The sequence below is a fragment of the Suillus clintonianus genome (assembly GCF_016758775.1).
Source record: "Suillus clintonianus strain FC179 chromosome Unknown DEU56scaffold_21, whole genome shotgun sequence".
Lineage (NCBI taxonomy): Eukaryota > Fungi > Basidiomycota > Agaricomycetes > Boletales > Suillaceae > Suillus > Suillus clintonianus.
In genome coordinates, this window is record NW_024539245.1 from 345901 (window position 1) to 372922 (window position 27022).

General features: G+C 48.5%; 8 protein-coding genes across 8 annotated transcripts; 5 read left to right on the top strand and 3 right to left on the bottom strand.

Moving 5' to 3' along the window:
* Positions 1 to 2326: 2326 nt before the first annotated feature.
* On the top strand, positions 2327 to 2914 carry DEU56DRAFT_979352 (uncharacterized protein; the record flags this gene model as incomplete). Its single annotated transcript, XM_041359740.1, has 4 exons — positions 2327 to 2591; positions 2670 to 2701; positions 2744 to 2823; positions 2878 to 2914. Exons 1-4 carry the CDS (start codon positions 2486 to 2488, stop codon positions 2912 to 2914), a joined length of 255 nt encoding a protein of 84 aa, XP_041210541.1. The 5' UTR covers positions 2327 to 2485.
* Positions 2915 to 3971: 1057 nt separating this feature from the next.
* DEU56DRAFT_900243 (uncharacterized protein) lies at positions 3972 to 6875 on the top strand (the record flags this gene model as incomplete). Its single annotated transcript, XM_041356510.1, has 12 exons — positions 3972 to 4049; positions 4070 to 4091; positions 4447 to 4796; positions 4852 to 5446; positions 5503 to 5555; positions 5616 to 5739; positions 5788 to 5966; positions 6025 to 6128; positions 6187 to 6332; positions 6398 to 6490; positions 6549 to 6559; positions 6606 to 6875. 12 exons carry the CDS (start codon positions 3972 to 3974, stop codon positions 6873 to 6875), a joined length of 2025 nt encoding a protein of 674 aa, XP_041210542.1.
* A 2366-nt stretch (positions 6876 to 9241) lies between these two features.
* Positions 9242 to 9889, top strand: DEU56DRAFT_938768 (uncharacterized protein; the record flags this gene model as incomplete). The annotated part of the gene is made up of 1 exon (XM_041358852.1): positions 9242 to 9889. The coding sequence occupies one exon, from the start codon at positions 9242 to 9244 to the stop codon at positions 9698 to 9700; it is 459 nt and encodes a 152-aa protein (XP_041210543.1). The 3' UTR covers positions 9701 to 9889.
* Positions 9890 to 10301: 412 nt separating this feature from the next.
* DEU56DRAFT_792078 (Metallo-dependent phosphatase-like protein) lies at positions 10302 to 11867 on the bottom strand. Its single transcript, XM_041352695.1, has 8 exons — positions 11493 to 11867; positions 11373 to 11440; positions 11251 to 11324; positions 11114 to 11193; positions 10950 to 11067; positions 10809 to 10900; positions 10523 to 10759; positions 10302 to 10461 (listed from the first exon to the last, which is right to left on the bottom strand). Exons 1-8 carry the CDS (start codon positions 11727 to 11729, stop codon positions 10438 to 10440), a joined length of 930 nt encoding a protein of 309 aa, XP_041210544.1. The 5' UTR covers positions 11730 to 11867; the 3' UTR covers positions 10302 to 10437.
* Positions 11868 to 15538: 3671 nt separating this feature from the next.
* On the top strand, positions 15539 to 16596 carry DEU56DRAFT_854593 (WD40-repeat-containing domain protein). The gene is made up of 2 exons (XM_041355236.1): positions 15539 to 16273; positions 16330 to 16596. The coding sequence occupies exons 1-2, from the start codon at positions 15660 to 15662 to the stop codon at positions 16343 to 16345; spliced, it is 630 nt and encodes a 209-aa protein (XP_041210545.1). The 5' UTR covers positions 15539 to 15659; the 3' UTR covers positions 16346 to 16596.
* Positions 16597 to 16840: 244 nt separating this feature from the next.
* DEU56DRAFT_884358 (uncharacterized protein) lies at positions 16841 to 20634 on the bottom strand. The gene is made up of 13 exons (XM_041356159.1): positions 20293 to 20634; positions 20182 to 20241; positions 19868 to 20129; positions 19376 to 19814; positions 19228 to 19326; positions 19073 to 19177; positions 18777 to 19022; positions 18394 to 18726; positions 18163 to 18345; positions 17565 to 18115; positions 17379 to 17512; positions 17168 to 17328; positions 16841 to 17116 (listed from the first exon to the last, which is right to left on the bottom strand). Exons 1-13 carry the CDS (start codon positions 20507 to 20509, stop codon positions 16880 to 16882), a joined length of 3027 nt encoding a protein of 1008 aa, XP_041210546.1. The 5' UTR covers positions 20510 to 20634; the 3' UTR covers positions 16841 to 16879.
* Positions 20635 to 21173: 539 nt separating this feature from the next.
* DEU56DRAFT_910831 (uncharacterized protein) lies at positions 21174 to 22454 on the bottom strand (the record flags this gene model as incomplete). The annotated part of the gene is made up of 1 exon (XM_041357228.1): positions 21174 to 22454. One exon carries the CDS (start codon positions 22452 to 22454, stop codon positions 21174 to 21176), a length of 1281 nt encoding a protein of 426 aa, XP_041210547.1.
* Positions 22455 to 22779: 325 nt separating this feature from the next.
* On the top strand, positions 22780 to 26948 carry DEU56DRAFT_792093 (P-loop containing nucleoside triphosphate hydrolase protein). The gene is made up of 22 exons (XM_041352696.1): positions 22780 to 23124; positions 23188 to 23412; positions 23469 to 23508; positions 23563 to 23586; positions 23640 to 23665; positions 23711 to 23750; positions 23803 to 23861; positions 23915 to 24179; positions 24234 to 24653; positions 24709 to 24760; positions 24811 to 24949; positions 25002 to 25012; positions 25066 to 25168; positions 25224 to 25242; positions 25292 to 25333; positions 25381 to 25439; positions 25490 to 25546; positions 25597 to 26145; positions 26201 to 26318; positions 26371 to 26497; positions 26543 to 26626; positions 26683 to 26948. The coding sequence occupies exons 1-22, from the start codon at positions 22843 to 22845 to the stop codon at positions 26834 to 26836; spliced, it is 2895 nt and encodes a 964-aa protein (XP_041210548.1). The 5' UTR covers positions 22780 to 22842; the 3' UTR covers positions 26837 to 26948.
* Positions 26949 to 27022: the final 74 nt, after the last annotated feature.

Below are 27022 nucleotides of genomic sequence, written 5' to 3' on the forward strand. Positions count from 1 at the left end.
CTGCAGTACCAGTGACTGCAGGAGGTGTCGTAGATGCGGTGGCAGTAGCGGGTGGTTGCTGTGATGACAGATTGCTTTGGGTCGCTCCGCCGTTTTGTTGCTGCGTGGTATGGGGTTTGGGAGGTTGAGAGGAGCTCGCAGAGCGCTTCTTTCTCGCATGATAATCCCTCTGTGTCAAAACTATGTGAGTGATAAGGAATCTATACGGGAGAAAAAGTACCGGCTTTCCCGCTGTTAACGGGACCTCAACTACTGGCGGCAATTGGATGGTCGATCCATCTCGTCTGCGTAGCATACCAGAGACGAAATTTTGAACCAAGCTCAGAGGGTTGTGGGAGGGTAAGCGACCGATATGGGTGGATTGATCGCGTGATGTCGACGACTTGTCGACATGATATTGATTAATAGCACTGCTCAACTATAGACGTGGGTCACGTACATTAACACGACGTGGTACATCATCGAAAAATCCTGGGGGTATTCGACGAACACCTTCAATTTTCGGTGCTCGTCGTCGTGTAGCATCGGTCTAGGATATAGATACTCAAAGTCATGCAAAATGTTAAGAAACACACAACGTACATCTATTAATGGCTTGTTGACGGCCTTCTGTGATGAGCAAAGATCAGTGAGTGAGGCTGGTGAAGAAGAGACCTGATGAAACAAACCGCCTGAAAGGAAGGTAGACATATGATTAGTGTGATTGAGGATAAAATGTACTGTGCAAACTTACAGTTGCTAGGAGGTCGTTCAGCCCAGCCTCAATGACAATAGCAGAGACGTCCCATGCATATATGCGGCCGGAGTCGCAACCAGTCACGAGGAACTTTCCATCTGCAGAAAAGACAGCGCTGGACACCTCGTCTCCATCTTCATCATGATAAAGGGGTGGCCCGATAGGCTGATGTTGTTTGAGGTTCCACAGTTGCACTGTATACTTATCAGCGTTCGGTACGCTTGCAAGGATGCGCTCATTCGGAGACAATAGAGTGTCTGAGCGAGCAAGCCATTCGCCGTTGATTTCAGTCCAGGTGGCGGTGTCGAACCTCCTGCTCCCGGCGATGAGCGTAGTTCCATCCGAGGTCCACGCCATATTTGCAACCATGCCGGACTCGAGTGTTTTGAGCAGTTCTCCTGTGCTGGCATCCCAGACTCTCACCATGTTTCCTCCCGTTGCAATCATCTTGCCATCAGTTGAGCAGCGAACACCGTACACCATCTCCCCAATATTGATTGGTCCGAGAATAACCTTTCCGCTCTTGACATTCCACACTCTGAACATCCCATCCTGGTATCCGCTCACCACTCTCTCTCCGCCTGGACTCCAGCATACAGATATCGCTGGGTGCGGATAATCAGCAGCTGTGTACACCGTCCATTTGTTGATGACCTTGTTGCTGTTAACGCCCCACAATCTCACTGTGCCATCCACACATCCGCTTGCGACTGTCTTTCCGTCTGGTGACAATTCTATGGCAAGCACCCCTTCAGGACTTCCTTCGTCCTTCCACTCCCCAATCCGCATGCCGCTCTCCAAGTCCCAGACTCGAAGCGAGCTAGATTCCATTGAACAAGTGATGATCCATTGTTTATCGAGTAGGCCTACGACACCATTCACGGATTGGGTGTTTCCTTCAAGTTGCATCTTTTGGCGAGGCTTCACCGCTGGTTTCTTTCGTTTCGCGATGGCTGACGAGGACATGATTTTGGCTCCGGCACTTCACCTAATGGATGTGGGTCAATTTCAGCTCCCATCACATGAATGATATCACTTACTCGAAGGTGCTTGATAACGAACGTGCGTTGAATAAAAGGTGCAACGAACTTAAGTGAACTTTTTTTCGACGCAGAGTTGAATCAGGAGGTCGGGTCTTGCTTTCTCACAGCTTGAGCACGGCATGTGCAGATCAAGCGCCCAAGTCTTCTCACGATATGCGCAGGTTCTTCATCTTGTCTTCATCGACATCTTAGCATCTCATCTTGTGGAATCCTACAGTGCCATCAAGTAAACACACATTCTCATGTTTTATAGTTGGCTCAATACGATTCTCTGCCTCCGCGCTACATTTCCGCTCAGAGTCGAACGGGATGGCCAGATCCATCATACTCTCCCCTACCCTTGGTTTTAACATCCTATTTTAGTTCTTCATCATGGTTGTCCCACTTGCAACATGAAATTCCTGGATATCCTGCTCCATGATTAGACACTAATCACCCTGATCTCTGACGAATTCTGCAAAACCAAGTAAACTCTACCGTCTGAATCATTGCTCACACGCTTCTGTCCGATTTCCCATAGGAAGGTCTCACGAAGAACCCGTGCAAGCGCAGTTAAATTTTGCTCGACGGTGAGCATGTTGTTTACTTGTCAGTTGATAATTATCATACGTCAAATGTTGACGACTCAGAGGGTAATCTAGAACTTCATTCATCACATCCGCAAACATGTGTATCCCTCATCACACTTACCACCAGTCATCTTGTCATGTCGGCGAACTCTATTGTCGAAAATGAGGGCTCAAAGAACAACTACTGCATCCACACTGTCAACATGGACTCCCCGGCCCTACCAGAGGATGTTCGGAAACCCCGTACGTCTTCCATGCTTTGCTCACGGTGTCCTTTGGTAACGTTTTCAATTTCATGTGCTTGTCGATATTGACGCTTAGAGTGTTGGCTCACCCTGCTTGGCCATAGTCTTGTGAGTTTTCAATATTCACAAATGGTACTGATTTTGACGTAGTCGTTTCCAGCTCCGGTAGCGACGATCGTAGGCGGAAATGTTCCTTGGGTATTTTTCCCATTTTTTGCATTGCTTTCCCGGTGAGTCTGAGGCGATAATATATTGTGTAAACATATCTCTAACAATATTTATAGCCTTGGTGCACGTGGAACGACTACCCTATTGTTGTAATGCTAGCATCATCTTTGTGCGCTCACTTGTCTTTCCTTAAAACGATTTCACCGGTGCGTTTTCACCTGTCTAGTTTTATTTTTATTTTTACCCCACGTCCAATATGCAGGCAACCTGCATCTGGCAACGCAGATGGTGCCCTGGGTGTTGTCACTTCCTTCGACACATACTACAGCGCATTTTCGCTCTTCCGGGCATCACAGACCACACTCCGTTCACTCACCTCCATCCTCTCTGTGCAGCCCCATTCAATGTCTAAGTGCTATACTTCTCAAGAAAACGCCCTTTCTTTTATTCGATTTTGATATTGCGTCTTCAACTAGCGGTGGATTTGCTGCTGAGGACAATATTAGGTGGGACATGAAAAAGTACAGCCCTCAGAAGATTGAATCAAGCGATTGTTGTACTAGTAGATTAGCTATACTCGAACTTGGAAAGCATGGATGTATGTCAGAGCTGAATGGCCAAGCGCCCCCTCCAGTTTTTCACAAAATACTGATGATACTAAATATCAGATGTGCTCGGAAGCCGTCATGGGGCCTCCTAATGTTGACCGTCTGTGTACTGAACAGCCATGTAAAAAATTCATATCATGGGACGAACGCGCCAGCCAGGGGAGGGTATAATTTTAGATTCAATTTGTAGCAACGAGGATGCTCGTAGGAAGTCGTAGTATTTATACGTACTACTAGGATGACTCTAGGTTTTCTCGGCCCGGAACATTTCCCATAGACATATATAGAAACCAGGTCCTAAAAATCCTTTATTGGCGCCGAAACTGCTGCCTGAGGTGGTAACCAGCGGTGACTAGGTCCAACTACACAGCATGACACCCATCCAGAGCACTAATACCTTTATCATTTATGGCGCGCTGTGGCTTGTCTGTGAACGTCAAGGCCCAGTCACTGTACGGCACTGTGCAGTGCCACACCACCCCATTACTAACTTGGGATTTTGCTGATCGGCGCATATATAGGTTCGGTGGGTTATAATTAGGCGGGATTTTTGACCTGAACAGAGTTCAACTTGTATCGAGGCCATTGGAGAGAATGCCGCCATGTGCATCATGGCGTTCGAGCTGATCATGTGCTGTAACTATCTTTGTGGGGCCCGGGGAAATTTGGACGACACTGATGTCAGTGACTATTTTCGTAGGTTCTGGGCAGCCATCTTGAAAGTAAACCCATAAACGAGCAGGTTGCTGGGCGTCGCCACCACTCACATGTGTTGTTATCGCGCATGCGAACAGGTTTTTGTTATACCAGCGCAGTCTTGAGTCACGACTCACCCAGTTGGGTGGTCCGCCACAGTTCCGAAGATGATCAGTACTGGAAGACCCATCAGCCGCACTTGACACAGCACTCATTCCCACCAGCCCAAGTTATTCCGAGTCGCACAATAAGTAGTTCTCACTGGCATGTAGACTCTCTGTAAAAAGGTGAGGCTGAGCAGTGTCTTTTTAGATATATAGAAGCCGATCGTTCATCCACAGTACCATACCACACTGACTTCGCCTCTGATCACATTACTAGGTTCCGTCGACGAGTGGTTCATGTCAGCCACAAACAATAAGCCTCCCGCTAGTATCCAGCCGCAAAGGACTTGGTTCAGCAAGTTATTTCATGCCGCATACCCACAGTTGCATCTTGCTGCCCCAGTGCCCTGGAAGGCTCTCTCAAGAAATTTATTTGCAAATGTAACAGATGGATCATCCTCTGCTGGTACATGTTACATGCTGCATGCCATACTGGTCATGATATATGTCGTCCTTGTTATCGTTTATATCGCCCACTGGGAACACCGTGCGACTCTGCCATTCACGCAAATGAACAATGATTTCTGGTCTGTGGTGCTGAGTGCTTCACTACAAGCATTTTACACTGTATGCGCCAGTGCACATTTTTTTTAATCGCACCGCTGATAAATGTTTCATCTAGGTTTACACGGCTGTTCTACTCTTCTTTACCCAACGGCTTGCGATGTCAAGATCGCTAGTACATCGTCTGAAATTGACTACCATCCACGATATCTCGGGTGCATGGTCTGGCCTCGGCTCCGCACTCAGCAGTGTCTGGCAACAAACTGATATCCCTGCCTCATGGTGGATGATATCTACTGTGACAGCCTACCTTGTGTGCATTTCCGTGCTGCATATCACCTCTTCCACTCTCCTACAAATTCAAACATTCAATACTTCTATGACGACTTCTGTGCCAACAATGTTAGCATGGCCATATGATTCATCGATTTTTGGCACCTATGAGACGAACTGGGCATCCATCACCGCATCCTTACCAGTTGTCAGTCAATTGTCCGGACTGGTCTCTGTAGGGTTATCCAACGCTACAGTCTACGATACCCCATACACAAACTCTGTGGCAGGAAACGCAACTGTGGATGCAACGACAATAAGCTCACGTTGCGGGTTGCTTCCCAATCTCACATACTCTGCGGACGCCGGTATGCTAAGTGTAAATTCTACGATTGGTGATGGATACGGAACTTTCATATCTATGGGCGCCAGCTACCCCTGTACGTCGTCATAGTTCTGATTGATTGTTTTCATCGTTAATTAGGAATGTTTATAGGGCCAGACCAAGTACAAGTGCTTTCATACAACTGGGTTTATCCAAGTGGCAACGTAATGCTTCAAGATAATTTTGGGAACTGGGAAAGCTAACTGACAGCCGCCTTTAAATAGGTCACACCACCGGATACTAACCCCGGTGTCATCCTTATGGTCTCTACATTATTAGACATCGAGCCTTCCATACAAAAGGAGGTCGCCGTGCCGATATCTGTGGAATTTGTTTATAATAATTCTTGTGAGTCAGCTTCTTTGCAGTACCGTGATGTTAACAAATACTTTGCAGGGGTGCCATATGTCCTTGAAGTATATTTTGTGCAATGCTCGCTTTCGGCCGTCACTGCAGAAGCGGTGCTTGACATGCAGGCCAACAGTCTGCAGAATCCCGTGCCCATGTCGCAACCATCCACACAGTGGGAAATCAAGGAGTGGTCCCAGTGGGCATCTGATTCCTGGCAAGCATGGGTGTGTCGAAGTTCATCTTGAGGGGTTACGAACATTCAATTATCACTGTTTATACAAGATTAATTCGGCTTTGGCTAACCAGGTTGGTAGCGGGTATTCATTTTCAGACTTAGCTGGACCCCCCTCTGGAAATCCCCCCAACGAACCCTCGATTTCGGACGAGTTAAAACCTTCCCTTCGCTGGTATGCTACAATGTCTCACCTAATATTTGATTTCTAGGCATATCATGTCATTGGTAGGCTTAAATCTCGCCGTCCAGGCTTTGGGAAGGGGAGATGGGATTAGTCCTTTTCCTACTTTCGTGTTGAGCCCGGATAAACTGGAGGCTGCCATTGCGCAGGTAACTGCACAACTCGTTTGGACAGGTAAATGGTCATACTATGAGGCCGTGACTTTCGCAAGCATTTTACTCATTGTGTTGCATCATCAGCGGGGCGAATCGGGACAACAAACGGAGGATTTCAATACGGGGGTGGAACAGCTTCTGTTAATGAGCAGATCATTGCCCTACGCCTCAATGTCAGTGTGAACTGTACTGAACTTATTTCCATTGCTGAAACCATCATCCATCTTGTAGATCAATCTTCTTCCTGTGAGTTCGTGTATCTACACCATGGCGGTTTACTGAGTCACTCTAGCTGTTGTTTGCAACATCTGCGTCGGTGATCATGATGATATTGGCTCTATCCATGACAAGAGCATTTGATGCATCCAGCGACAGCCAAGCTGCCATCCCGAATACAGGTGTACTGCAACTCTTGTGGTTGGGTCGTCACTCAGCCCCTGTCAATGAAGCAATGGATGATGTGGAGAATCCGACAGAGGCAAACCTGCGCCGCGCAGGCATGATAGATGTTCGTTTTGCAAAGACAATATCCGATGAATCAGAGTTGGGGGGATTCAGCTGATGGCCTATTTTCGAAACGGCAACAGTCATTATGATAGAAATTCATAGAATGAGTGATTGGGCTTGATATTAGTATTAGTATTGGCCCTTGGGTACGTAGTACTCAATTGACAACAGCACAGAGCGCTGGCTGCCGTTGCATGCGTGTTCAGTGGAGCTAACTGGTGCCGCTTCTAATGAGTCTGTTCCTCACTCAACTTGTGGCACATGATCGATGTTTGTTTTCGCAAAATCATTGATATTGACATTTAACCTTTTCACTAGTAACATGGTCACCGAACACTGACGGAACCGGTCAGCTCCTGACTAGGCCTGAATCTGGGCCGGTGCGTTATACACCGACATATGCACATGTCACACAATCTGACGCCCTTCAGCCTATTGCGCTAACATAACTCCATCTCAGGACTGTGTCGTGGTGAGCCTTTCTCAACGCTCGCATCTACCGTTTGTGCTCACTTGTCTTTCCTTGAACGCTTTCACCTATAGTTATATGGCGGAGGGGTGGTCCAATGGGCTGATTGTTTTCAAGGTTCCATAGTCGCACTGTGTCTTGTCTTTAGATGCGCCCGCTAGTATGCGCTCATTCGGAGACAGTGAAATGGCCTGGATAAGTTCTTTGTGTCCATCGATAATAGCAATTTCAGTCCAGGTAGCGGTATCGAACTTCCTGATCTTGAGTGGCCCTGCCGCGATAAGGGTCTCTCCATCTAAGGTCCATACCAGGCGCAAAACTCCGGAGGGACCCATCTCCAATGTTTTGAGCAGTTCGCCTGTGTTGGCATCCCAGATATTCACCTTGCCTCCGCCCGTGATAATCATCGTGCCATCTGGTGAGTAGCACACCGCGAACACGGCAATCCCTGTCTCGATTGCTCCGAGAATTATCTCTCCACTCTCGACGTCCCACACTCTGAATGCGTGATCGTTGGATCCGCTCGCCATTCGCCCTCCGTCTGGACTCCAGCACACATTCTGGCACACTGCCTTTGTGTTCCCCGTGCATTTTTTGACGACCTCGCCTGTATCAATGTCCCACAATCTCACTACGCCATCCTCACTCCCGCTTGCCACTTTCTTGCCGGACGGTGACAATGCTATGGCACGCATGACTCCACTGCCTTTATCCTTCCAGGCCTCCCCGACCTGCGTACCGCTTTTTAAGTCCCAGACTCGAAGTGAACCATCCTCTGGACAGGTAATGATGCGCCGTCCCCCAGGCAGGCCTATAACGCCATTCACCGATCCAGCATGTCCTTTCATCTCTCGGAGAGGCTTTGTCGCAGATTTTACCTGCTTTGCAGGGGCTGGGGAAGCCGTGTAGGCTTTACTCGGGGACTTTACCTAACGGCCACGAGATAATTTCAGCTCTTACACAAACGAATGCTACCACTTACTGAGAGGACTTGTTTTGAACGAACGTATGCGGAACTTATGAACTTATATTTTTGAGTGCTGTAACGGAGTGAACGTTTGTTCGATCCAGTGTTGAGTCGGGAGGGAGGTTGCTATCTAGCATCTCAGTACTAAGTCCTGTACAAGTATGTCACCGTCTTCCATGCTGTATCCGAGATTCCACTGTTCGCTTCGCAGCTCGGGCTGTGCAGATACGGCCCGAGTCTCGTTTTCGCATGTGCTTAATAATCCACCTCATCCAACTGTCTGAGACGATTCTCTATAGTGAACAATATGCTGCCATATAGGAAGCTACAACTTTTCTTTGCCTCTGCTCGGGAGAGGCCAAAATGATTGTCATTTTCATTTTATTTTTTCCCAATGTTCGTCACCGAACACTCACGGAACCGGTCAGTTTAACTCTGGGCCGATACACCGTGACATATCTGCTTGATGTCAGACGTACGATCTGACGCCTTTCCACCTGTTGGCTCTATCTGAAAGTGTTATGGTGGGCCTTTCTTTGGTTATGCTTGTTATGAGGGTACTAATATGGTGGTGCCGTTTTGCGCCGAAGTCAAAAGAACTCACCCCGGCCAACTTAAATTATTTAATCTTGCCTTCGGATAGAATGAGCTGGTACCGTACAATTTGAACCTGGGCAGAAGTTAGGACTTCTGTCACTATCGTTTGCTGTTGGCTTCAGAACAGTAAACGATGATGAAAGAAGTCCAGGATAGCCTGTTCACCTGTCCTTGTCAGATGACATGGTCTAACTTGGCTCTAACTTGGTCAACCAGACTTCACAGTGAAGACAGATGGTGCCATTCCTTCTGTCTGCTCATAGGCTTACTTTGGTGTCCAACGCCTCGCTTTGTCCTATAAGAGTGAGCAGACAATCTTCGAGACTCACATCATCTCAAGTTACTCCATAATATTCACATCAAACCAACATCAAACGGCTCCTGCGCAATGAAGTTCACTTCAGTTGTCACTCTTCTCTCTGCCTTCGCCCTCCCAGCGTTCGCAGAGTCCGTATTTGTCGTACAAAACGCTAATTACAGCAACCCCAATACGTCCCTTTCTACCGTCACCTGCTCAGTTTTGGCACAGGATTACACCAACTTTTCCTCCCTGCCTGCTTTCCCCAACATTGGAGGAATCCCAGGCGTCAATGCGAACCCCACCTTGTGCGGCTCCTGCTGGAGCCTCACACCCGCCCCACCCTGCAGCAGCCTAACCACCCTCTACTTCACCGTTGTTGGTGACAATTCCAATGACCTCATCAACGCTGTCCAAAGCGTCGATGCTAACATTACCATATACGATATCTCCCAGCAGGCGTACGGCAACTTGACTCACGCTTCCTGCAAAGTGGATGCAGTTTATGCTGAAGCCACTCAGGTTGATGCTAGTATGTGTGGCATGTAGAGGCGAGTGCGTTTCATCCTCGATGTTCTGCAAGACTAGAGCTCTGATTCGATGTCTAGTCTAATGGAGAGGATCGGGACTGGGAACAAATGATATCGCAGACTCGGAGGATCTAGAGTTGGTTTTTGGTTGTATGGTTGCTTGTGTTCTTGGTTTGTAATTCGGAAAGTGCGCTGCGATGTTTTTTCCGGAGGGGGGTTTCGACAGATAGTCCGTGTCTGTCACACTGACAGTGGGACTAAATGCACTACTAGAATTTGTTTCCTGCACTGGATCATACTGGGATGCATGGCCCGGGAAAGGCAGTAATGCTAATCAGTTTGTACAAACGTTTTGTAACTTCCATGGCACGCTACTTTGCGCTTCAGAATTACTACAGTACGGTCTGGTCAAAAGTTTCGACGCCGAGACGAGTACACACGAGGCATTTCTTTCTTTCCGCTGAGGACAGTACTTGAAATAACATTGTCCACCTGTATGGTCCATTCGCATTCACGACATTTGCTAGACAAGGAATGAAACGGCCAGTGGAGAGGCCCGGTTAGGTCATTGATACTCTGAAATCGGCTCCGATAAAAAAAATTGAAGCGACTGACATGTTGGGTGCAATATGGTCGACACAACAAATTTCGTACACCATCCGGTGATATTACCGTTGTGCAACAAGACGAACAACTGAAATGGCGATATCAAAGAAATGAATAGCGCTGTACACATACATGTCGTAATATACCATGTCATACGAAATAGGGCATTGTATTCTGTAGGTAAAGCCGTTAGCATGCATTCTGATAGCTTCCTTGGAACTGAGTATCTACTCACCATCTTTTTTGTTTGCATCCCCTTATCTCTCTCATTCTCCGGAGCGGCGTTATAAACGGTAAAATCTCTACTTCCATCCTCCCTTATTGTTAATATTGACGCCATATTACCACATCGGTAGCAGTAATTTGGTGCCGACCACACGGTAACGAGCTGGTCGTCAAACATGTACTTGTAACCTTCCTGCACGAGCTGATGTGCGCGCGCAATGAGGCTCAAGGAGTTCACGTGATTGAACTAAGAAAGGTCAGGGCGACATTTAGATAATGTGGATAAATGGACGAACCTCTCGCGTCACAGTTCTACCAAATAGCCAACCAGCTCCGCGTGGGCTAACAGCCCAAGTGTCGATGTCTTCCGGATCAGACCACATGAGATCTGCGAAAGTGCATTAGGAGAAGTCGAGTGAACAGTAATATATTCTGACCACAGAAGGCACCTTCATGAGGAATTTCTTGAGCGCGCGAGAGGACACGAATTTGATCTAGAGTTCGGATGTCTGGTGATAGGCCACCATGCACGCACAAAGTCTCTCCGTCTATTATCTATACAAAATTTAGCGCCTACAGAACAGATGGAAAGAGAACTTACTGCAGCAAGATTGAGGAAATCGAATACACTACAACATGCCTTCCAAACTGCAGCGCTACCGTACTTTTGTTGGCACTCATCTATGTAACAAAATATCAGCACTATCGGACAAGCAGTACTAAGCTGATGACTATCACCATAAAATCCATACACCTGGGTGATTTGTCTACTTTCATGGTTTCCGCGAAGGAGGGTGACTTTATCTGGGTATCTAAAAAAATTCAATACAGATACAGCGATTGGCTATCGGTGACATTACCGAGCTTTCAGAGCCAGCAGCAAGGACACGGTCTCCAAACTATAATGCCCTCGGTCGACAAAGTCACCCTGATCGACATTAAGCATGTTCAACCCTCAAATCACAAGCACACATACGTGCCATAAAAATATAACTCGTCTCTGGGACCTCTCCACCCTTTCGTAGTAACTCGAGCAAATCCCAGAACTGGCCGTGGATGTCGCCGCAGATGGTGACTGGACTCGAAACAGGTTGAATATTGGACTCTTCCATGAGTATGGCGCGAACACGGTCGCAAAGGACTTTCATATCGGGTTCTGGGAGGTGGCGACATTCCATGAGTTGGTCTATCCACCTGTCTGGATTATAGGAGGGCATGGGGATGATAAGGAAATATTAAAGCTGATTTATTGTCGTGATTGAGTCGATATTTGAGCTGTAGAACAAGCTGAAAGGTCGTGCAGGAGGTTTAGGTGCTCACCGGCACCGAGGAAGTGGATGGAGGAGGTCGTGAGAAAGAAGTATATTTCCAGTCGTATGTAACTTAGAGCCAGATATATCGATCATACCCGAATTCTCATACCTTCGTTGTATTCGCGATGAGCGAAGCGAATGTATACCGGTCCCGTACGACGGAGCCAGATCCAGAAGCCCTTAGATCCCGCAAACCAAATGCTGGTGAAAGCTCGGTACGTGCTCATCAGCGTCTGAATCACTTACTCGTGAAATTCGTTGAACCTGAAATGCCGACTCTGACGCATCTTGCGTACAGATTCAACGTCGTTGCAACATCCGTCGGTTTCTGGGGAAGGTCCAGAATGGAGTAACTAAACAAATCTCTGTGAGTGTATACGAGTGCTGAGTCGTACAGAAATTAGGCTGAGGTTGCACAAAAGCGCTCAAAGACTTCTCGCACCCCTGTTCTCCAGAACGTCGATCGTGCAGGTGATCCGAAGACTGAGGTTGGCCCTCACACTCGCTATTCAGTTTCTATGATCTCTAAACTCTCATGGTCACACAGGTTCAGGATGCCCCTGACGCTGTAGAACATGGTGCTGGTCCCCAATTGGCTGTTCCGGGTGCCAGTGAAACTGCAGCACATATTAATATATCTTCAGGACCTCCACAAATTGCTCATGCGGATCTTAATACCGCGGAAGATCTCTCAGCCAACATCCAAGCCATCAGGACATTCGATAGTGTTATCGGGACGTTTGCGGATGCATGTGCCCTTGTTCTCATTCAGAACCAAACTAATCCCGTTACATAGATAAATCCATTTGCAAGGGCGGCACTAAGCGTGTTCTCTTCTGCATCAAAAGTATGATTGGTTTTGCTCTCATTCCCATCTCCTGCTCAGCAGTCAATTTGTGCAGATTATTCTCACTCAAAGCGATCGCAACGAAGCGGTATCTCGTCTTCTCAACAAGTTGAATCAAGTTTACAGCTTCATGACACAAGACGATATACTTCACCAGATTTCGTCGATGGATGGCATCGTTCAACAGATCTCTCTTCAGACCCTTGAATGTGCACATTTCATCAGAGATTATCAGGAGCGGAAGAACTTTTGTAAGTATCCAAGAAGCAAATGAGCTTTGCACATCCTCATTATCATACCGTCATCATAGGGGGGAGACTTGGGAAGAACGTCGCCTCGGAAACAGATAACATGATTGATCAGTACAGTGATGCGTTGGATGCTCTCATGCAAAACTTCAGGGACAGGGCCACTCGCGACGTAGCTGTCCACATCCACCGAACAGGTCAGATTTGGGATGTGTTTCTGACTTGACATCCGTTAACACCATTTCAGGTGAAACACTGGACCTCAACGGTATGACTTATACGGCGGGCGCGGGACTAGATACCAGAAAATTATGCCTACCAGGAACTCGCATGGAGATTCTCGACCAGATCAAGGAATGGATTCACAGCAGTCCATATGATGCTCCGCGCATCCTATGGCTATCTGGTTCTGCTGGGACGGGTAAATCAGCCATCGCCCACACCATTGCTGAGTGGTCGGATCAATTGGAGATTCTTGGATCATGTTTCTGCTTCAACCGGTACAACAAATCAGACCGTCGCCATGAAAAGATCTTCTCCACCATCGCGCGTGACCTAGCTGATCTTGATCCGAAGGTCAGACGAGCATTGGCGGATGCAGTCAAGAATGCCAATGCGCTCAAGAATACAGGGGATATCATTCAGCAGTGGCAGAAACTTCTTATGGGACCGCTTGGGAAGCTCTCTCCGTCACTTGTGGGCCCGGTCGTGATCGTGATCGACGCACTGGATGAGAGCGGTGGAGCCGAGACACGACGTGATCTTCTTCGCATTCTTGCTGGTAAACTTCGGAACCCGGATGTTCTCCCGATAATGGCACTCCCGCACAACGTCCGCTTTATTGTTACCTCTCGTCCGCTTCGCGACATTGACGCTGAGATTGATGGTGCTCCGCATATTTTACGGATATCCATCGACGATGTTCCACCAGAAGTCGCGGAGCGCGACATCCGCGTGTACATAGCCGAGGAGCTGAATGGACTGTCGGATTTCGGGGACACAGAGGTCGGAACCCTCGCTGAGAAAGCTGATGGGCTTTTCGAATGGGCGCGTCTTGCTTGCACTTCCATCAGAGCAACGCCTTTTGGTTTATCTTCAAGGGATTCCTTCAATGCTGCGGTGTCTCGCGATCCTGCCAAGCGGGCACATTTGTTGTCAAATATGTATCGCTTCATTTTGGCAGAGATCATGCGAACGGATGCATATGCAGATGCCGAGCTTCAGCAAATGCAGCTAGCCAGGTTTCGTTCTGTGATGGGACAAATCCTTGGCGCAGCTGAACCCCTCCCTATGAATTCCATGAATGCCATGCGCCGCCATTTTCCAGACGAAAGGGACCACTACGATGTGGACAATGTGGTAGCACACATGGGAAGCGTCCTCAGCGGCACCACCAACTCATATACCCCCATCCGACTCCTTCACGCATCATTCCGCGAATTCCTCACAGACCAAACAGCCAGCGGAGAGTTTTTCGTCGACACAGCGAAGGTGCAATGCGACCTTGCTTTTGCATCACTTCGAGTGATGGAACACGGACTTCGCTTCAACATCTGCGACTTAAAGTCTTCATATCTCGCTAATTGCGAAGACTCGGAGCTGCCAGAACGAGTTGAAACATGCATTCCTCCGCATCTATCGTATTCATGTCGATTTTGGGCTGCACATGTGGGAAGGACGGAGTTTGACGTGGAGCTCGGGGAGGAAGTCAAACGGTTCCTCGAGCACGAGCGACTACTCTTTTGGCTCGAAGCCGTCAGCCTTATCAAAGCAGTCAGTTCTGCAGTGCCTGCGCTGTCGCTCATTGCCCAGTGGCTGAAGGTAAGCATATTGTTACCGCGTATAAACTAATCTCATTTACACCCACAGTGCCATTCCGGATACGAAGATGTCTTGTCCACTGCAATGGACATGCAGATATTCATTCAAACATTTGGCGGCATCATCTTACACAGCACACCACATCTATATGTATCAGCGCTACCTTTCTCGCCTGTCAACTCTGCGATATTCACAAAATTCGCTGCAAGGTTTCCAAATACTCTTTGCCTTGCATCTGGGCGTGATTTGAACTGGCCGACCGCTCAGAGCCTGCTCAGAGGTCATACAGATGATGTGCTGACACTGTCGTTCTCGCCGGATATGACTTGCATCGTGACTGGTTCGGCGGATATGACCGTCAGGCTTTGAGATGCAGTGACGGGGCAGCCACTCGGTGAGCCCCTACGGGGGCACACTGGTGCGGTTAACTCGGTCTCATTCTCGCCGGATGGGATTCGCATCGTGTCTGGCTCGTCGGATAACACTGTCCGGTTGTGGGATGCAGCAACGGGGCAGCCAGTCGGTGGCCCCTTGCGGGAGCACACTGGTGCGGTTAACTCAATCTCATTCTCGCCGGATGGAACTCGCATTGCATCGGGTTCATCAGACAACACTGTACTGCTGTGGGATGCAGCGACGGGGCAGCCGATCGGTGGCCCCATGCGGGGGCACACTGGTGCGGTTAACTCAATTTCATTCTCGCCGGATGGGGCTCGCATCGTCTCTGGCTCATCAGATAACACTGTCCAGCTGTGGGATGTAGCAACGGGGGAGCCAGTCGGCGGCCCCTTGCGGGAACACACTAGTACTGTTAACTCAGTCTCGTTTTCGCCGGATGGGATTCATATTGTGTCTGCTTCATCGGATAACACTGTCCGGCTGTGGGATGCGGCGACGGGGCAGCCGATTGGTGGCCCCATGCAGGGGCACACTGGCGTGGTTAACTCAATCTCATTCTCGCCGGATGGGACTCGCATCGCCTCTTGTTCGCATGACAAGACTATCCGGCTGTGGGACGCAGCGACAGGGCGGCCATTCGGTGAGTCCTTCCATGGACACACTGGTGGGGTTAGGTCAGTCTCATTCTCGCCGGATGGGACCTGCATTGCATCTGGTTCAGTGGACCACAATGTCAGGCTCTGGTATGCAGCTAGGCTGTCATTGCAGGAGTGTTCAACTGTCTTACTGGATACAAGTCCGACCATGCGTCAGACGGAGGGCAGCACTACCGTGTCAACCAACACTTGGAACAATCACTCCATTTGCTTCTCATCCAGTTCAACTCATGCACTGTGCAACACCGCTGAGCTACTTGAGGGCACCTTCCGTGACGACCACAGTTCAACCTCCTTTTTACTTGGAGCTGACGGATGGATGGTGGGACCCAATCATCGACTCCTATTCTGGGTACCACCCGCTTCCCGAGACACATTTTATAATCCTAAGACTGCATTGGTGACGCCCAGAGGAATTGTTGAGCTTAATTTGAGCCGCATGGCACATGGGCGGCTCTGGTGGAATTGCCGAGATGAGTAAGCTCCTATCTTTTAGCCTCATATGTCGCAATTACTGAAATCAATACTTCTAGGCCTTGTCAACTATGATTTTTTTCTAGCAGTTCATTCGTGATGTCAGATGCCAATAGAGTTGATACATAGTTTATGTAAGTTCCTTGTAGTCACATCATCTTCCTCCGTGAATCCATCAATTGAGGGGCAAAGGCGCTGCACAGGCCTGCAGCTCCCAATTGGTAAAAATACAATAATAATTGCACCTTCTGCGCTCGTTGCGCGGCTTAGTGAACAATCACCAGCGGGGGAATGGCACTAATCCTTGTGGAACAAGTTATACCCATAGCTCTTTGGGCTCGACATCCTGCTTCTTTGTCCAGTGCAGTAGCGAAAATAAGTCTCGCAGTGTACATACTACATGTCCCCGAACAGAACAGAATTTCTGGAACTAATCTAGGATCTCGGAACACGTGATCCTCAAATCCCTCATAGCACATGTCCCTGCAAGTGCAAAGCACCTCGAAATGATCAAACTAAACCCACACCCGTAGCACAATATACATGGCCACGAAATTATGTCCACATGACCTTGTATTTCAGAACAAGTACAATACTCAAGGCAAGCTACTAGTACCAACGCTCGCGCAGCCGTTTCCGTCGCACCATAGGCTTTGTCACCATAATCGCAATGCCAAGTCCAGCAACCGTCAGCACAAGCTGTACTTTATTGAAATTCTCGTTGAGAACGTCAAATGTACCAGAAGGCGCGATGCGCGTGAAGAAGAGATCCAGGCCGTAGACAAAGACGAGCGACGTGGATTCTAGTAGAGATGGAGAGGTAACGATGCGGCGGACGTTTGCGACCTGAAAAGTGCGTGAGTATTGTGTGCTTCGAGGACCGATAGTAAAACAAACCTCATAGTTGTGTGAAAGCACGAGCCGGGCGTCGTCTGGCAGCACAGCATCATACTGTACAAGCATCTCCTCCTGCTCTTCGCTAGTAGGCTTGCGCTTCGGCCGCCGTGGATTGAGCAATCGCCGGGGAATAGACTGAATGCTGTTCTTGCGATTTGCAACTGCATCACCAGTATTAAAATGACGCCGCTCAGTCACTAGGGGATCATACCTATAATATCCTTCGTTGATACTCCAAACTTTGTCGAAGTTGACGATATAGCAGTGATGCCATGAGGCATGATGAACGATTGCTCGTATGCGCTGACATGCAGTGTTTTGTTCGAATACGACGAAAGCTCGGAGCTATGTCAACATCGTCAACCTCGTTCTTCAAATCTACAAGCAAGCGACGAACCTTCTTGTTTTATCATCTGGACCATCACCCTCGTAAAACTCAACAGAAACGACTCTATACCCTTTGCTCTGCCCGGTTCCAGAAAATTCATCATCAAAGTAATGATATACTAGCCAGTTCTCAGTGAGGGTCGCTTGCACGTCGCACATACCACCGGCAGCAGGGACGCTGGCATGGTAAATTATGCTACCTTTGACCACGTCCAACACATATATCCCACACGTACTGGACGGCGGGGAAGATGTGAGGACCAGAGTCAGGTGGGGGCTGAGGTACTTATACAGCGTCATACGATTTCCCAGGACCTTTCCGATCGATGCAACAGGACCGCGTGTGTTGGGAATGATGGCGCGAATTTCTTCTTTTGGCGGCAGCGAAAGTGTCCATGTTGGGTAGGCAACATAAAACTGGGACAGCTCGAGATTGAGGGTAAGTTGATGGCCCAAGATCTGACGTTGGCCAGGAACATCCGCGCGGAGAGCGAGATGTATGGACGGGACGAACGACTCGAATTCAGCATGAGCCGATGGAGTGTCTGGATAAAGGCGCGCCTATTGACTGTTAGACACGCAGATTCAAGCAAAGGAGCACAACACACTTGGAGGTATTCATCGAGCATGACTATTGTCCGGTTCTCGTCGGGAAGCATGAAAACATCGACTAACGGACCCATGACGGCATCGAGGCCTTGCAATGCAGCTCTAGAATTAGGCAGGGTCTCCTCTCTGACATCAGCTCCAGTAAGTGCATTTACGTGGAATAACACGGTGTCGACAAGAGACTGAACCGCGTCAACATAAATCTCGGCTGGAAGGTAAATGCAACTCACATTGTCAGCCCGACGTTGTGTGACGAGCACTATTTGAGGTCCTTCTGGGTCGCTCACTGTCCGCGTGACGAACATTTTGGTAGGAATTATGGTCCCACCAACCTTTGCTGCCCATCCAAGGCCAAGCACGCGACTCCATAAGACTCGACCATTGCTGGAGTCAATGCCGAAGAGTTTGCCGTATGGTGTAGCTGCTACGATAATCTGTCGGAAGCCGAAAGCGTCACGCGTGAGCGTATCTTCATCTGAGGAAGATGCGGCCGACGCAGTCACAGTGGCGTATGAGCCAGTCGCAAAGCGCCTAACAAAGTTTGCCAAGTATTGGGGAAGGTTCTTGAAACCCTATTTTAGCGCAAGCGACTTCATATACGTGAAAATTGTACCTTGGTATCAGATAGTTGGCGTTGAAGCCGCTCAAAGTAACCTTCCTCATCCACAACAGCATGTGACATGACAACCTTCTTCTCGGGCAGTTCGACAAATTCCGCGACTTGGATAGATGCCAGTGCTTCTTCCCGAACCCACTGCATCTTGTCATGTTGCCAAAGCTGTATTGAGCCTGTCGTGGTGGTCAGCAACATGCGAGTATTCTCGTGCGTCTCGCCCGTGCTCGAGCCATCAAACGCCACCTAGCATGCAAATGAGATTTGACCCCAGAATGAGTGTAGATTGGACTCACATGCCAGATGACACCGTGGTCAAGCGTCTGGAAGGGAAACACGAAACCAGAGGCCGAGGCCTTGCCCTCAGATAATTGGATGGCAAGAGTTTGGTGGATGGCTTTCTAATGTTCTAGTTGCATAAGAAGCACTAGCACATACAGAAGGGTCTTACATTGTGAACGTTCGACCAATAAACTCGCGCAACTCGCGGTTCGCCATCCTCGCTAAGGCTTCCTACTAAATGAGAACCTGATTGCGCCTGTGAAGGGGCCTGAGGTTGCCCTCAGTAAATGGTGGTACGCATGACATACGAAACATACCGCGTCACTGAATTCCCAGATTGGCCGAAGTGAAGATGCATGTGCGTCAAAATGCATAACGTGCGCAGCACCTCCTTCCTTGATCGCGAGGAATTGCCCGTTGGTCGAAAGGCCGAAGTCACTGATGCTGTCGTACTTGACGCCCGGAAGAGCCATAACTTGACCCTTCAAATCAGGTGTCAATACGGCTGCTTTAAGAGCGCCGTCTTCAAGCCAGTTAACGCAGGCAGTTGTTGTAGGTCCTGTCTGAGAACTAACAGCCACGAATTTGGATCGTTCATCTTTGATATTTGCTGGAATGTTGACAGACGCGATGACTTCACCCGTGGTCGCCGACAGGGTCGTTACGTGCAGAGTGTAGGATGCAAACGACTTTGCGAGTCCCACTACATACACCGTTGAAGGGTCGGCGATGATGTGCGAATACAATATTAATGACCTAATGGACCAATATCAATGGAGGCCATATGATGACGATGAAATGAAACGCACCCTTGGTCGGGAGAGTTCCATGTCCACAGAGAGTCCCCAGTCTCGTCCAGACGGGTGACGGAGTCTCCATTTGTCAATGCAAAATAGGATGTTGAGTTGAGGGAGGGGTCAATAGAGCGCAATAGCGAAATCCCGAAATTTTGAGGTTCGTGGAGTCGTCCATTTACCGGGCTGTGTAATTGTTTCTCCAATATAAGGTGGCCAGTTTCCAGGTCGTACGTGCGCAAAGTTGAACCTCCCGGTCCAGATAGAGAAGACACGCCTAGCACCATGTTGGACCCATTAACACAAATGAAATCGACATTATGACTTACTATCATCATGGTGGCTGAAGGCCATGATCGGATCCTCCTCATCGTATATACTCCTCCATACTGCAAACGCGTTAGCAAAACCAGAGTCAGTGAGGCAGGACGGGACACCACCTATAGAGCCATCTGTGGCATTCAATGCTGCCAATACATTGTTGGTCGTAGCAGTCAGGATATAATCACCGTGGAATGCAGGTGCGGTATGTGGAGATCCATGTAACGGTACACCAATTAATTTCGTATTCCAATCCACTACACCCACGTCAGATTCATGTAGAGCCCATGCTGCGACACCTAAAGTAACGAGAAAGAGCTGACGCAGGCAGCGCATGGAACAAAGGCTTCAAATTCGTGTGGACCGATGGATTTTAGTGTCGCCAGAGAAGTGAGAGCACCTATGGGAGGCCAAAGACGTAGTATGTTGTTGTAGTACGACTAGGTTTGCTGTAATAGTTATACAACTGTAATACGTTGACATTGATATTTACAAGCCTGATTCAGGTTAGTAGTACTTTCTCACGACCCTCTTCCATCTTCTTCCCGGTCAGCATCATCCTTCAGCTTGTTCTACAGCTCAACGTTCAACGGCAAGATCATTTGATATTAATTCGATACAATGAGGTGCAATGGGCCAAATGAAATTAACACGGTCGTGATGCGGCATTGACGTTGGTGCTTCACAGAGAGGGAGGAAAAGAAAAATAGTCATTGGCTGATGTAGCGAAGGAATGAGCACAAAGTTGGCACAAAGCATCCAACTTTCACTGGCGCGTCACAGCCGCGTCATACAATGCTTCTTCGCTTTCCTTCAAACTTACGATACGGATAAACAAGGACAATCCTCCACGGCAGAACCGCAGATGGTCACGGACTCATTCGCTGTCGAGCGCCACGAGAGCGGACACTGTCGATGCGCCCGTAAATAATCAGCAACTCGTAGTGATGCATCAGTAAATAGTAAAAATATGATGGCAAGTCGAACCGTCACGAAACAATCACGAAAGATCCAACATAGTGGCAAGGTAATCATCATACGTGTGATCAACTACTATTTCAAGAGAGGGCATCAGCGCAACGTATTCTGCTCGCTGCTCATCTGTCGTTACTCCACTGTCGAAAGTCAGGCTCTCCAAAGGACAATTTGACCGTGTCAACAATGCCTTCAACTCCTCGTGAGGGTACGCTCGTAAGCTGTGAGCTACTGCAAGCACGCGTAAATTTGGGAGTGACAGTGCATTTAACAGATTGGGGAGTGTGCTCGCATACGCCTGGGTGATGCGCAAGGAATGAAGTTTAACGTGCGTGAACGGCTCCAAGGCCCGTTTGAGTAACCCGGATCCTAGGCTAAACGTCAACGACGAGAGGTTGGGAGAGAGCTGGAGCAAGCGGAGCAATGCATTTGGGTGATGTACGGCGACCTCGATCTTTGTTAGTTGTGCAAATATAGCGCCGAGAGACGATAGCCGCTTGAGGGTGAGGTCCAACCCCACTAGCTTGAAACTGTGCAGAGTGGATGGCAGTCGGAGGGATAATTGTGACACAGCTGGCATATCGTTATTATGCGACCTGATTGTCAGCTCCTGAAGGGCTGGGATGTCTTTCAACAGAAGTCCGGGATTGGCGCCGTCGAAGAATTCGACATCGAGAGACGATATCTGACTGATGTAAGGCTGAATAACGCTTCGTAGTTTGGTTTCGCCATTTTTATAGCACAAGAGTGTTACAGAGAGCGGAGTTCCTTTGGATCGCTTGAGCCATGCGTCATAACAAAAGGCTGATTGCTTCGAGTTTCTGCGACTTCCCAAATGCAGTTTGCACCACAAACTGGGCATGTCCACCACCACATCCCTCCACCTGCGGCAGACTCTGGCCAACTGCATGGGAGCATCTCGCTTTGGGTCGGACGACAACGAGTACGAGCGACCCCATGCATGATATTCGTGTTCCCAGACATGTTCTGGGAGACAGTAATGAAAAATTTGGGCTAGGACCTCGGTTGGAAAACGCCAGAGAGTCGATACAAGCCCCTTGTGTAAATTCATGGACTGCATAATCTTCTCCTTCTTGTCGACGAGCTGCTGGTGAAGATTCTTTACATTATCCATGATAGTTTCCAGGCCTGAGATCTCGTGCAACACCGCGTCCAACTGCAGCTGGCGTTCAGTGACGATGGCACTGATGCCGAAGTCCCTGCCGTTGATAGCAGAGTGGTCAACATTGGGAAATCTGGAGTATGTGGTTTCAAGGTCTGGAATCTGGACATCGTCAAGAGACATAGAGTTGTGGTGTACTGAAATAGACATACGATCACTTGTGAACGCGTGAGCTGAAGCAATGGTTATTATTCTCAGACGAGTGCCTATATAACGAAGTACTTGCGATTTTTTGCAGCGCGCCGATAATATCCGAGTCCAGTGAGACTGCTGTTCCTTCAATACGCGTTCGCATGTTGGCCGCCAACCAATAGCGAACCAACGTTGAAACGTTGAAGCGGAAGAAAGGCGACGTGTTGTAAATCGTGTGACGGTCAAGCGCGTAATGACCGGCCCTAAACCTAATAATGTGGAACCGCGTTGTTCAAGTTGTGGCGCTAAGTAGGTCTCAGCTATTCACAACCTCTCGAGAAGCTCTGTCCTGCGTCCCGCAGTCTGCTAATAACAAGCCATGTCTCATTCCTTTGGGCCAGTGGATTTTCTGGACGCAGAACCCGACGAACTGGATGTTATCGGCAGTTCCAGGTCAAGTACGACTCTAATTGGTGACGGGTCCCCCCCAGTCGAAGAGGAGAAACTCACCATCAAATTACGTGTCTCTCCTTCCCGGAATGATTTACAAAGCGGCGAAAACATTCAGATCACGGGAAAGCGCGTCAGAACGACATCACTTTCTGTCATGGACAATGGCGTGAACTTTCAGAAAAAGCAGAAGATGCAAGATAAGAAAGCGGTAAGGTTCTACACTTTGCCATGCCGAACTGAGGCTAATTCTGATGGCCCGATGATCCTCTAGAATACCATAATTATAAATGGAAGAAGAGTGCAGCTCGAGTCTGCCCGCAGACGGTGGCTGTACCGCCATCACGACCTGTTTCAACCACTATTGCCCTCGACTTTATTCTTCGACACGTTACACAGGGAGATGAAGGAAATGGGAGGAAACACGGCTTATGTCCCACTCCGCGTCCTCATGAAACAGCCTTTGTTGGTAGAGGGTGGTGAAATGAAGGATTATCAAGTACGTATAGTGCATCTTAGCTATACAGCGCTTAACTGAAGTCTTCTTGGCTGCAGCTTCAAGGGCTTGCATTCCTTATCTACATGTATAACAACGGTATGCAATTTTTTTTGCTTGATGATGCATCCTAACGACTAAGACCGCATGTAGGGATGAATTGTATATTGGGTGATGGTAAATATGTTGTTCTTCCGTTTTATTTTATCCGTTGTGACGGTTTTGCCTAGAAATGGGTCTTGGAAAAACACTACAGGTACTTCTTCTCTTCGGGTCCGCATTCTTTATCTGACAGTGCCAGACACTATCCCTCTTTGCATATATTCAAGAGAACGAGCCAGGTATGACACCTACAATTATTCCGTTTTGTTTAACACTGAGGATTTGTGACAGGTCGTCATGATCCCCATCTTATTATCTGCCCTCTTTCTGTTTTGTCTTCCTGGCAAAACGTAAGATTCGTATCCCTATCCCCAACCATTTCTCACGTTGGCTATCTATTTAGGAAGCTGCCCGCTGGGTACCTTCATTGCGAGTGTTTCGCTTCCACGGCACTCAGTCAGAGAGGGATCGACTCAAGAACAGTGTCAGGAACGACGAAATAAAGTTCGATCTATGCATCACAACTTATGAGGCGTACGTTTGTGAGGACAGTTGGTTCAAGAGCCGACGATGGTTCTATTGTGTTCTCGACGAGGGGCACAGGATCAAGAATTCTGATACCAACCTCTTCAGCAAAGTCCGTGGCATAGGTTCCCTGTACCGACTCAGTAAGGCATTTCGTTTACAATGTATTTTGCCACCTCACTAGCGTGCCCTGCTAGTTCTTACTGGCACGCCTGTACAAAACAATCTGGTCGAGCTATGGGGCCTCTTGAATTGGCTGTATCCAACCATATTCACCCCTCCTTCACAGCGGTTGTTTCACGAATCCTTCGACCTTTCTCGTGGCTCGTACTCGATACCTTTCCTAAAGGCTGCGCAAGAGCTCTTACTTGTCATTATGATGCGCCGCACCAAGGCGAACGTCGATATAGCCGTACCGCCACGCGAAGAACTTACTTTATTCATACCCATGACGGAGGCACAGAGGTTCTGGACTTATAGATTGTTAACACGAATGGATACAATGGACCTAGAAGATATATTCACAGAGGAGGGTGGCCCGCTGAATGAGGGACGTAAGGAAGTCTTTTCGCACATTGCGTCAGCGATAAATAGGAATGTATCTGGAGAGACAAACAGTGAGTAGCCTCAAATTGTACTTGCCCATATTTGTCACGTGCTTACAACACCAAGGATGGCGGAAACTCATGAATCTGCTGATGCAGCTGCGTAAAGTCTGTGATCAGTAAGTCGTATTTTGGTCTTTTTATACACGTTGCTCAGATCAGACGACAGTCCATATCTGCTGAAAGACGCGTCCCCTTCGCCGTATATCATTGGCGAACACGTTGTTGCCTCGTCCTCGAAACTCATTGTCATCGACAAGGTTCTTGCCGATACCTTGCCGAAAGGAGAACGTGTCTTGATCTTTTCAGTGAGTTCTTCGACAATACCTATGTTAGCCAGAGACTGATGAGCGGTCGTAGCAATGGACAAGGTAAAGGGCATCCACACTTTCTCGCTGATTACGCTTTGATGTTAGGGCATTAGCATGCTTGATCTCCTAGAGGATTATATGGACCTGCGGTCAATACCATACGCTCGGCTTGACGGTGGTACAAGCCGCCCTCGACGAAACCTTGATATCAAACTAGTAGGGAGATTTTCTTTTGTCTCACTAGCTGCTCGCTGATGCCTACTGTCTGCAGTTTCAACAAGAGAAGTCTCGTAGGGTCTTATTTTTAATCATATTATTCTTGGGCTGAACAGCGTCTAGCATACCAAGTCTTCCTTGTTTCAACCAAGGCTGGTGGACTTGGTACGTGACGTGTTGCTTGCCGAGGTTCGATTTTAACTGTTGTATAGGTATAAATCTTACAAAAGCATCAACCGTCATCATGTGCGACTGTGATTGGAATCCTCAAGTGAGCGTCTTGTGCCAAGATCCGTTGAATGTCCGTTAAAATGTTCACAGAACGATTTGCAAGCGATTGCTCGGGCGCACCGCATTGGGCAGACGAAAACTGTCAAGGTGTGTCCCAAGCTGTACCGAAACCTACCCTACAAACATTGTTCTTGTAGGTGTACCGCCTTATTTGTCGTGGAAGCGTCGAGGATCAGATGCTCGACCGCATTCGTCGGAAGATGTTCCTATCATTAAAAGTCATGTCTTCCTCGACGTCATCTTCTACCAATGAGGACAATACCCAGTTGAAGACTACGGAGCTCCTGGACATTCTGCGCAAAGGGAGCAGCGCCTTGTCTCGGTCGGATGTAGGCATGGACTTGGGGACATTCCTCAAAGCGCCAATCCAAGAAATTCTGGACGACTCGCGAGAGCGGGAAGAGGTTCGGGATGTCAAGCTCAAGAAAGAGCTGGTATCTTCGCATGATACTGCTGAAGAGGTCAATGAACAAACGCTACTCAATGCAGAGGAAGAGGAGCGAAAGCTTCTTAGTGGGATCGCTCAAGTTCAAAGCAGGCTCTTCGAGGGCAAGCTCGTAAAACGCAATCAAAACAATCATCAGATTGCGCAGGAGTGGCAGGAATTGCAGAAACGGGCGCGCATAGATAGGACGGTTGTGGTAGATGGTATCACCGTCATCGCCGATCACATGGGCCAGAGCGCGGTTCGTGTGGTGTTCTCTGCGGAATGTGAGATGTACTAACCTGTACCTTCATCAGCCAGAGGAAATAAGTCCAGCCTCGAAAAAGAAGTCGAAAGCAAAACACGAAACAGAGGATTGGTGTGTTTATTGTCGAGATGGCGGCGACGTTGTCCTCTGTACCTCGTGTCCCCGAGGTGAGATTGAACGAGCATGTAGTTTGGCTTGCTCTTGACACCTTACCACCAGTATTTCACCTCAAGTGTCATGGTATCACCGCAGCGCAACTCCGCAGGCTGCCTATGATCCGTTGTCCCCAACACAACTGCTCAACTTGCGATCGCACCACTGCTGAGTCAGGAGGAATGCTATTCAGGTGTGTAGAATATCTTCAACAACGATTTAGTCTGAGATCATGTAGGTGCCAAACATGCCCGCAAGCGTTCTGCGAAGACTGTATGCCTGTAGGGGAGATCGATGCCGTCGGGGAAGTGCTGCCTGAGTTGTAAGTGTATGATGTTCGACTGATGGGCTTCGTCTGACGTCTATCTGATCCTGCAGTGTATTGTTGGGGTATGGTGCTACGAGTACAGCCTACTACATACGATGCCATGAGTGTCATGAGCATTGGGAGCGGGAGCCGAAGGCCTGGAAAGCCTGGGAGGAAGAAATGGCGGAAACACAGGCGAAACTGGAATCCTTGCAGACCACATAGAGCATTGAGTGAGTATAATTGATTTGGCCTGCAGCATATACTTTGTTACTATCACCACTCGTATTCACCCATCATTGTATGTTATTTTGTTATTGAGCGATGTCGTTGCGACAGTACGACTTTGAGCATGAGACAAAGCAGTTGATACTATGGTCTTGGCGGGCGTTGGAGAGCCCCACATCCAGG

Excerpts from the sequence above, each read along its gene's own strand:
- DEU56DRAFT_792078 (XM_041352695.1), bottom strand. The coding sequence starts at position 11,729 with ATGCCCTCCTATAATCCAGACAGGTGGATAGACCAACTCATGGAATGT. Across the intron at positions 11,441-11,492 it reads AGACGAGTTATATTTTTATG|GGTGACTTTGTCGACCGAGG; the intron begins GCACGTATGTGT and ends AATGTCGATCAG. Across the intron at positions 11,194-11,250 it reads CCAGGTGTATGGATTTTATG|ATGAGTGCCAACAAAAGTAC; the intron begins GTGATAGTCATC and ends TTTGTTACATAG.
- DEU56DRAFT_854593 (XM_041355236.1), top strand. The coding sequence starts at position 15,660 with ATGCAGGGGCACACTGGCGTGGTTAACTCAATCTCATTCTCGCCGGAT.
- DEU56DRAFT_884358 (XM_041356159.1), bottom strand. The coding sequence starts at position 20,509 with ATGCGCTGCCTGCGTCAGCTCTTTCTCGTTACTTTAGGTGTCGCAGCA. Across the intron at positions 18,116-18,162 it reads TGCTCGATGAATACCTCCAA|GCGCGCCTTTATCCAGACAC; the intron begins GTGTGTTGTGCT and ends AACAGTCAATAG. Across the intron at positions 17,117-17,167 it reads TGCTTTCACACAACTATGAG|GTCGCAAACGTCCGCCGCAT; the intron begins GTTTGTTTTACT and ends CGCACTTTTCAG.
- DEU56DRAFT_792093 (XM_041352696.1), top strand. The coding sequence starts at position 22,843 with ATGTCTCATTCCTTTGGGCCAGTGGATTTTCTGGACGCAGAACCCGAC. Across the intron at positions 23,862-23,914 it reads TTTTGTCTTCCTGGCAAAAC|GAAGCTGCCCGCTGGGTACC; the intron begins GTAAGATTCGTA and ends CTATCTATTTAG. Across the intron at positions 24,180-24,233 it reads AGGTTCCCTGTACCGACTCA|TTCTTACTGGCACGCCTGTA; the intron begins GTAAGGCATTTC and ends GTGCCCTGCTAG.